Genomic DNA, 9,723 nt, shown 5'->3' with positions numbered 1-9,723 from the left:
TAAGTTTGCAGGAATCCTCGACACGAATCAATTCGGATTTAAATGTCTATAACCCCGAAAGGCTATGTACAGGTTTCAACAAACATATATCATGTTGAGAGTCGAAGTACATGGCTATTCCGGTTATTAAAAAACTCACAAAGCTTTCAAAAAATGGCAATGAGAGGTAAACCGATAACTAGTTGGAAATGTTAATGCAAACATATTCTAATGAAGTTATATTGTGTATATCCTAAAAAACTAGTAATAAGAAAATAATGTTTTTATAGTGTTCATACAGCAGATCTAGAAATCAATAACAACAAATTAAAATATACAGGTATATTATAATTCAACATCATGTTATAATAACAAACATTTAAAACAAAAAAAGTTTTTTTTTTTTAAAAGACCACCAGTTGGATTTGAACCCAAAACACTGAATGTCTGTATTCACTAATCCAGGACGAAACTACTGAGCCATGCGAGACTTGTCAATATACATGATATATGCTCTATAAAGTACTGTTTGAAACAACACTGTCATATCAATGGACTTAGTTTTTTATCCTTCAAAAAATAATTTGAAAAAGTACATAATTAGTCATCCCTGGGTCATCTCTCCATCTTTTTTTAAAAAGCGACATTTTAAATGTTGAAATATGTTATCTTTACACGTTTCAAATTTGTGGAGAGAAGACCCAGAGACAACAAAATCATTTAAAAACAATTGTAAATAAGTAGGATTTTGCATGAATTGCATTGTGTTGCTATATTTAGACCCATATTATAATGAAACCTTTTGCATTTCAAATATTTTTCTACTCATTCCACATCCAACAGAAACCAAATAACGGTTATAATTCAAAAAATATTCAAAATTAATGGATAAAATTTTCACTCTCCTTGTGCGCCCAGATTCCTGCCGAATCTGCATCTTGAGCGCCCACGTTCTTTGATCTAAATAACAAAATTTAGACATTATTTACCCAATCACTGGTAAAAAAAAAAAGAAAAGAAAGAATTTAGGCCATGTTCATGTATATAATCTAATTCAATTTAAATTTTTCATCCCTTTTCTATGTATCCAGCTATGCAGTGTTCTTTTTTATATTTCAATTTTAAAGAATAGGTTAAGAAAACTATAAAGAAAAAAATCAGACACACTATATACGGAAAAAGATGATTCAACATTAGTGCATTATATCATTTATTTGTTAAGTGTCAATTCCCACACTCGCGCGGGTTATCATCTAGTTTACATCAGATGGAAGGAAAAAAACCTTCCATAAGTTTGCACATAGGCTATGAATATCTAATTATATTTCTAACTATTATGTATATATACCCCCATCCCCGAGGGAGACTGTCTCTCAGTTGTATACCAAGGAATATCTAACATCGACACATAATTTGACAGATGGTAGTGAAAACCTTCGATAAGTGTGGTCCAGATATAAATACATGTACATATGTGCGTGTATAATTATGTATGACTTATGTTTCTGTGTATTTACGGATATGTAAAATGTGTATACTATGTGGTTGTGTATGTATATAGATATTGAGTATCCCCTCTAATCTTGTAAATTATCAATACAAGGAGGATTTATTTATTTATTTTCTGATAAACACATATACATATACAGTGTTCATGCAATATTTTTCTCTCATGTAATCCTGATATGATATAGTGTAAATCTTTTTTTCGGCATATGCAATTTTGTGTGGTAGCACTGATATGTTAATATCATGAACAGCATTTTTATTACCCCTCGCGCAATTTGTGGTTGGGGGGATATAGCATCGCTACTGTGCATCTGTGTGTATGTACATATATGTATGTGTGTCAATTTTCAGTTTTAGCAAAATTAAAAGAGAACCTTTTCATGAATATTCATTTAACTTTGAACACCTCCTTGCGTGGTAAAATGACAAACCCTATTGATTTTCAAAGCAATTGATTAATACTTTTTAAATTTTCGTAAACAAATGAAGTACTAGCATAGGAAAACTGTACAACCACGTAAATGTACCCACCTCCTCCAATTTATACACCACAAAACTTGCGGATTGGGACAAAATATATATTACGAATTCAAAGTAGTTTTCAGTAGTGTGTAATATTTATTCTGATCTGTTACATTTACATATTTTCTTAAATAATACATTTCCTTCTACAATAATCCATGTCGAGAGGGGATGCTCCGCTTTGTGGTGCCCTTGTTATATTTTTCTTTGTAAGGAACTAGAAAAAAGGTGAAGTAAAACGAAATCAATGTTACTTGTTTATGTCGTCTATCGCTTGTCGAAAACGGGGGAATATCATATCATATAATTATTTTCAAAATAAAATACTCTTGTAAGACCAGGGAACCGGTCATTAGATTAGTATGTAGTCCTCCATCTTCTAGCTCTTAGATTTTAGAGCTTAAAGAACTTCAGACTTGTATATGTTTGGTATTGTAAGCATTCCTGAATCTTCCATTAGTGTCATTTTATACCACTTCTATGCCTTTTTATATAATGAGTGTGTGTTCCATAGTTTTGTCATTATGTAATTTGAATTTCATATAGAACAAATAAGCTAAATCATGGAGAGATAACCCACCATACATTAGAATCATCATTTTATATTCGCATTCACTAAGTATGACCCTTAAGTTCTATTGTTTAGGGAAATTAACTGTAATTCATAGCTCTGTTGAAACTGATAATACTGAAACCCTCACGCCTAGTTTATCGATTGGTTGAAAACCTTTAGCAACCTAACATAAAACAAAGTACTGAAAGTACTGATAGACGGAGGCATCATTTCGGAGGAAATTATACTAAAGAGAATTTATATGATTTTTTTTTATTTCAGGAAAATCAGCGCGCTTACCGCTTATCATGTTAGAATATTCGCGAAGCGGTTTAGTATTATGGCAATTCAAGGTCGCGAGGATATTTTTCAGGTTGACATCAGAGTGAGGTAAATAATTGCGTGGACCCTGAGGTCCACGCAGAAAATATATAAGCGAGGTTAAACCGGATGCTATGGGAAAAATTCAGGTATCACACCGGTAATCGGCCAATCAAAATGAACTTAGTCAATTGTAGTTCCATATATACTTCAGAATTATTTTTTTCCTTGACTACATTTTTACATTTTCCTTTACTCAGTTTTAAAATTGTTTGTACCACTGAGTAGGATATTTCATGTGCTTTGTTAGGTGATGATCTTTTTTCACAGGGACTACTTCTTTCAGGGCACATGCAGCAGCTTCCTGGGGAGTGTGCAGTTTGTTTACATACAAATGGAAAACACGTGGTTTTGAGGGTAGACCTGTTTGGAGCTAGATATTTTGAGAAAATGCAGTATCGCTTGCCCTTTTTATGGTGTTAGCTGATGAGATAGGTAACAAATAACATTTCCTCCGAATATTTTGTCATGAGGAATACAAACTGATTTTTAAGAATTGTTTCCCCTCTATAGTGCTATATAGTGAAAACAATTACCGGTGTGATACCTTGAAACCTGCGCATGAGCTAGCCTGGTTCCTGTGTGTAATGGGTAGCTCAGGGAACCAGGCTAGCACAGGTTTATCTGAATCGGGATTCCATGCCATATAAACATATAAGTTCAAAGGCGCTGTAATTGTAAAGTTGTTGGTAAACATTACAGAAACAAAGTATTAATTCCTTTTAAAGAAATGATCGGCATGTGATATAAACTGTCAATATTATGAAATAAGGTTATGTTATTCTGTTTATCTGCATAGTAAACAAAGTAGTGCGAAGCGTAATGTATGAGCAAATAGTAGAATTCCCCGAATGCTTGATACTATACATGCAGTCTTCATTAATATAGATCATAATTATTTTAGAAGTATGACCCTTTAAATTTTGAGATTAAAAGTCAACTATACATATACATAACAAAACGTACAAATTAAGTGGTTAAAAGCAGGGGACTAAAGTCGGTGGAATCTGTGATAATTTTAAGGCTTTCACGTTTTCGTTGGAAAAACATGCAAATGGTCCACGTATTGCAGTCCTTTTTTAAAGGACAGCAACTTGTATTAAAATAACTAGTGTTGTTCTCTTATTTTAACATTATAAGCTTGTTATATTACTACTTAAAGGTGTTTATTTTTTACAAAAAAGGAAGGAGGAAAAATTATTTTGCATCACAAAACAACATGGGAAACTGTACATGTTATTAAATGCATACAACTCGAACTCGAAAAATACAATGCAAACTATTTCTGTACACATTTCTTTTCTTACGTATATTTAGTTTAAGTCGATATAATTTCCTGTGTATAGTGATTTGCAAACCCAAGGTAGAAAACGGCTTATCCTAGATGTTTCTTTTCTATCTTGCAGAAGGGGTTTCTTGATTAATGAGTGTCGTCGATCCAGATAATCTCTTATTATGAGAGAGAGAGAGAGAGAGAGGGCGCTTTTAGGCGTAATTTTACGTACATTCATTTAAAATATACTGATATTATATATTCATTAAATTAGTATCCACAAAAGAATATAGTACATTGTGATTGAATCCAGCATGCAGTTTCATTCCAAGTCTACGTGTTACCCCTGTTAATTGTAATCAAATCAACGCGTGAGGTGCACGACGTGTTCCTTCCAAGGTAAGGGAAAAAGTTTCGTTCTATTAGTTTTCATTTCAAGTAAAGATTTGAACAGAAGAATGCCTAACAATAAAGTATTCTACACTATTTGTGATGTTTGATTTCAAGTAAAGAGAAAGGAAGCATGCCTATCAAAGAAGTATTCAACACTGTTTGTGATGTTTGATTTCAAGGAAAGAGAACGGAAGCATACATAACAATGAAGTATTCTACACTGTTTGTGATGTTTGATTTCAAGTAAAGAGAAAGAAAGCACGCCTATCAATGAAGTATTCTACACTGTTTGTGAAGTTTGATTTCAAGTAAAGAGAAAGGAAGCAAGCCTAACAATGAAGTATTCTACACTGTTTGTGATGTTTTGATTTCTAGCAAAGAGAAACAATGAAGTACATGATTGAATTATTATACACTGTTTGTGATGTTTGATTTAAAGATTGATATACTGTGTGAAGTTTAATTCGTACACTTCTTTTTTTCTCAACAGAAATCTTTCTCTCTCTTTCTCTCTCTCTCTTTCTCTTTCTCTCTCTCTCTCTCTCTCTCTCTCTCTCTCTCTCTCTCTCTCTCTCTCTCTCTCTCTCTCTCTCTCTCTCTCTCTCTCTCTCTCTCTCTCTCTCTCTCTCTCTCTCTCGTTAAGTCTATGGACACAATAAACAAATGAACTTAGTAAATTTTCTATTTATTTTGAAATTGCAGAGAACTCAAGTTCAGTTATATGGTACCAGTTTTAATGATATATAATATGGCTATTATTTGCATCATATAAACGCTATTTTGTCAATTCTATATATTTTTGTTCACGCACGACACTCTTATCAGCTTGTAAAATACACTAGATGGTGCTAAAGGAATCCTCATTATTTGACGTCACGGGCAAGACAATCACAATATACAGAGGCTGTTAACAGCCTCCGTCTAATTAGAGACTACACGAAAAAATCATGATGATGTCAGACTCCAATTCCCATTAAAGACAAATTGGCTGTTTCTTTTATCTAAATTATTAATTATAATTAAAGCAATATGAGCTGTATTTTTTTTATAGAATTTTATTTTGCTGTAAAAACCTGCTAGTATGTTAAGTCTGCATGTAACTTAAACTTTTATGATGCATAAGGTTGGAAAAAATCATTAATTTTTGTCAGAGGAAAGATATATATATATATATATATATATATATATATATATATATATATATATATATATATATATATATATATATATATATATAATTTTTGAGATGTTTTTGGGATACCTTCTTACTATATTTTCAAACCATCTTTGTTTTCGCTGGGTGATGATATTTCTTTGACCTGTTTTCTCGTACAGTGCCTCGTTGGTGATCTTGTTTGGCCAGTAAATTTTGCAGTTTTTTCTTAAGTTTCTGTTGTAGAATCCTGAGAGCCTCTGAGAATCTTTCTGAGTGATTATCCAACATTCTGATACATATAGAAATACTGAAACTACATTTCTGTTGTTTATTTTAGTTTTTTTCATCATGCTGATGTTGCTGTTTTTCCATATCTCATTTGGTTGTTGAAATTATATGGTTGCCTTCTGTAGGTTGCTTCCAATACCTTTTGATATTGCATTGGCTTCACTGATAACATTTCCAAGATACGTGAAATCTTCCACTTTTTCAAATGGTTCATGGTCTACACTTATTACAGCAGGTGATGGAACAAACTGCATTATGTTTGTCTTATTTTTTATTGATGTTTAATCTTGTTTTGCATATTTTGAAAGATCTTCAGACCATCTAAAAACTAATTAAAAGTGTTTTACAATTAACAAACAACTATATAAATCGCGAAAGTGTAGTTAAAGGCTGTAACTAGTTTGCTTATTCAAGTCCTCATCCGTGTCCATGACAATCGCCGATGTCGTTAAGGGCACCAACACTACAAGCACGTGGACTTTGCAACCTTTTGGGCAGGCAACTGCAGTGTCCCGACCATGGCTGCACAAAACATCCCGTAACTGATGGTCTTAGAAGTCGCTCTGGTGCAACCAAGTCTAAAAATAAGCATCTGGAGACGTAAATATGTAAAGGTTAAGTACTCTGCAACAAAAACCTGCCCTTCTGATAAGACATTTCACTGGAGACGGAGTTAGACATAAATCGTGTTTGTAAACATACTTAAAGAGAGGAAACAGAAATGTATAAAGTATAGTTATATACCAGAGCGGTAATTATTCCCATCTATGGATATACACACTTGACAGAGATTATATCACATAAACCCGGCGCGTTGCGTATTCTGAGAACTAGAAAACGAATAGATAACATGTGAATATTTACAGAGAGTCCTTTGGTGAGCAACGACTAAAACTGCACAATGGAGAAGGACTATAAAGGCAATAAAAATTATTCTAACCAGTACAATTATGGAAACCATTCCGGGTACAATGACTATTATGGGCAGTTAGAGTTGAAAGCCGACTGGGAGATTCCAATTCGTGGACCTCTCACATTCATCATCGCAATCATGACCATCATCACCAACGCGCTGCTTATTTCGGTTTTCATCTTCAGGAGCCACCGCTCCCCCACCACCATTGTTCTCACTTCGTTGGCCATTTCTGACACCATAATCTGCCTAACACGACTGCCGGAGTCAATTTATTTTAACATGGCGGGAAACTACAAAAATCTGTACATGACCTACGGTTGGTGTGTTACAAACCATGTACTCTATGTCATATACAGCATATTTCGCATGACCTCCAACTGGTTTACGGCCTTGTTGGGATGGCAGCGTCTACTTGCCGTCTGCACGCCATTTTATTATTCGAGGATATGCAACGCCAAGACAACAATAATAAAAGTAGCAGTCATTGTGATAATTGCGGTGATTGTGTATCAATATGAAGCATTCGGCATCGAAATAAAGAAACTCCCTATCTACTCGTCGAGGTTTCTGAATGAATCATTGCCCTCTGGATGTAACAGAGTAATTTCCCAATCGCTGCTGAATGTAGTAGGAGACATTAAGAGATCAATGATGGTGTATTACATTTTCTCTGGGATTCTGACTCGCCTTCTTCCTGTTATCATACTCTTCATAACCACTGTAGCACTTGCGCTGCTGCTACACCAGCGAAGCATCAGATTCAAAACCTCGGATTCTTATAAAAAGGAGCAACTCCGAAGGATAAACATGCTGGTTATTGTAATTCTCGTAGTTTTCCTTGTCGCAGAAATCCAAGACGGCATCACCTTTCTGATTTACGCCCACGAGTTGGCGACGGATCAAATACGAGGCGTATTGTCCGAGGAAGCCGACATTCTGTGGCACACCATATCTTCGGCTTTCTCGTTACTTAGTTACGCCTGTAATTTCTGGATCTTCTTTCTGATGAGCACACAGTTCCGGGCGTCTCTGTTAGACATGCTGCAGTGCCGAATCAAGAGGATGAGAAGCTTGCTGAACCTGGAGAGTACTGACGGGAAGACGAACAGTTCGTTCACCAACGTTACCATCAGGGACGACCGTAGCACGACCACCATATGATGGACGAAGATCCAGAAGAAACCGGAAAGGGAATAGTTTAAAGATACGGCTCAAATTAACACATCCCATCAAAAAACATGCAAATTTATCATTATCAGACATTTGGTGTTAAGGTGCCGGGTGCCTTTTAATGCTTTTCAATTTTAACTTTTATCATCATTGAACGTTTGGTTTTTAGGTGCCGGATACCTTATTACAATTTTAAAAATGTTATTGTTCGTGTATGTGTGAATCATCATTGCTTTAATGTTTGCGAATGATTGAACGGCTTTGAAAACGAAGAAGTCGAACCTTTTCCTAATTGAGGATAAAACTGGTAAACGCATTGTTATGCAAGTAATCTACTGACATTAAACTTTTTCATTATGCATTGTCTTCATAGAAACGTTTTATTCATTTGTAGATAGTTTTTATATCATTCGGTCCTTATACCAAATTATTGTGTAATGTTAATGTACAAACTTTTAAGTTAGTTTTTTTTAAGTATGCAACAACATGTATGGTATACGGATAAAATGTTAGAAAGGCATCGGGGGAAAAAATAAACAAATACGGTTTTCAAAAATATAATGAGCAAAAAGTAAATTCGTGATGTGCCTAAATTAGAATACTCTTTTTAAGTTTGTTATTACGTTGATCCTCATAGCTCGTGTGTTTTTTAGTTCATCCATCATCCATTAGCAATTCACTCAATTAATAACAATCCCTTTTAATCATCCTATAGTAGTAAGTTCATTTAATGAAAAATACGGATTTTACGCACAAATTAACTACCATGTACGATAAATATTCAAAATTGTTTAAGAAATGAACTCAATGTCTACCCAAGTTATACGAGTATAACCTGGGTTGGGGCAATTTACGCTTTATAATCCGCGAAGCGGATTATAAAAAAAGCGTAAATTGCTCCAACCCAGGTTATACTCGTATAACTTGGGTAGATATTGAGTTCATTCCTTATAATTTAATTTTCTGTAATTTGCTGTACAAATTGAGTCCGTTTACTTTTAAAAATGATATTAATCTGTTCAAAATTCAAACGTTACGTCAAGTGGATTAGTACGTTTTTGACGTTAGTGCATTGTGACGTGTCTTGTGACGTGCAAACCAGGTTATACAAATTTAACTTATTTTTCTATCCAATCAAATGCCGCGTTACAACCAGAATTAAATTATTATCTATTAATGTACCCACTGTTGTGCATACCTCACATTTATTGCTTAATGGTGAAAGAGACATGATTTATTTTTCATTTTTCCAAGAAAAATCATACGACCAACGGAAATTTTTCTGGGTGAATAAATATTCATATATCCCAAACATTTTTGAATAACTTGTTCATTTTACCGAACTCCATTGGATAACTAGAATTCTAATCAGCAAAATCGTCGTGAATGTCCTTCTTTCTTTCTATGTTTATTTCCTATATCTCTATTAAATCCAAAGGGATGATATTAATAAATCAGGAAAGAAGACGTTTTGTTCGCCCTATCATGTGACTGTCTAAACCAATCAGATGGCGCATTACAATGAAGTATTTTAATGTGATATGCTTGTTTGTATTGTTCACTTACATTTGCAGGCGTAAAGA

The 9,723-nt window shown here is 34.1% G+C and overlaps 1 protein-coding gene across 1 annotated transcript; it reads left to right on the top strand.

Moving 5' to 3' along the window:
* The first annotated feature begins 6,869 nt into the window (after positions 1–6,869).
* On the top strand, positions 6,870–8,499 carry LOC117688794 (sex peptide receptor-related protein 2-like). The gene has a single exon (XM_034467239.2). The coding sequence runs from the start codon at positions 6,956–6,958 to the stop codon at positions 8,129–8,131; it is 1,176 nt and encodes a 391-aa protein (XP_034323130.2). The 5' UTR covers positions 6,870–6,955; the 3' UTR covers positions 8,132–8,499.
* The last annotated feature ends 1,224 nt before the right edge of the window (positions 8,500–9,723 follow it).

Source organism: Magallana gigas, chromosome 6 (genome assembly GCF_963853765.1).
Source record: "Magallana gigas chromosome 6, xbMagGiga1.1, whole genome shotgun sequence".
NCBI classification, from domain to species: domain Eukaryota; kingdom Metazoa; phylum Mollusca; class Bivalvia; order Ostreida; family Ostreidae; genus Magallana; species Magallana gigas.
This window is presented reverse-complemented; position numbering and strand designations above follow the sequence as displayed.

Excerpts from the sequence above, each read along its gene's own strand:
- LOC117688794 (XM_034467239.2), top strand. The coding sequence starts at position 6,956 with ATGGAGAAGGACTATAAAGGCAATAAAAATTATTCTAACCAGTACAAT.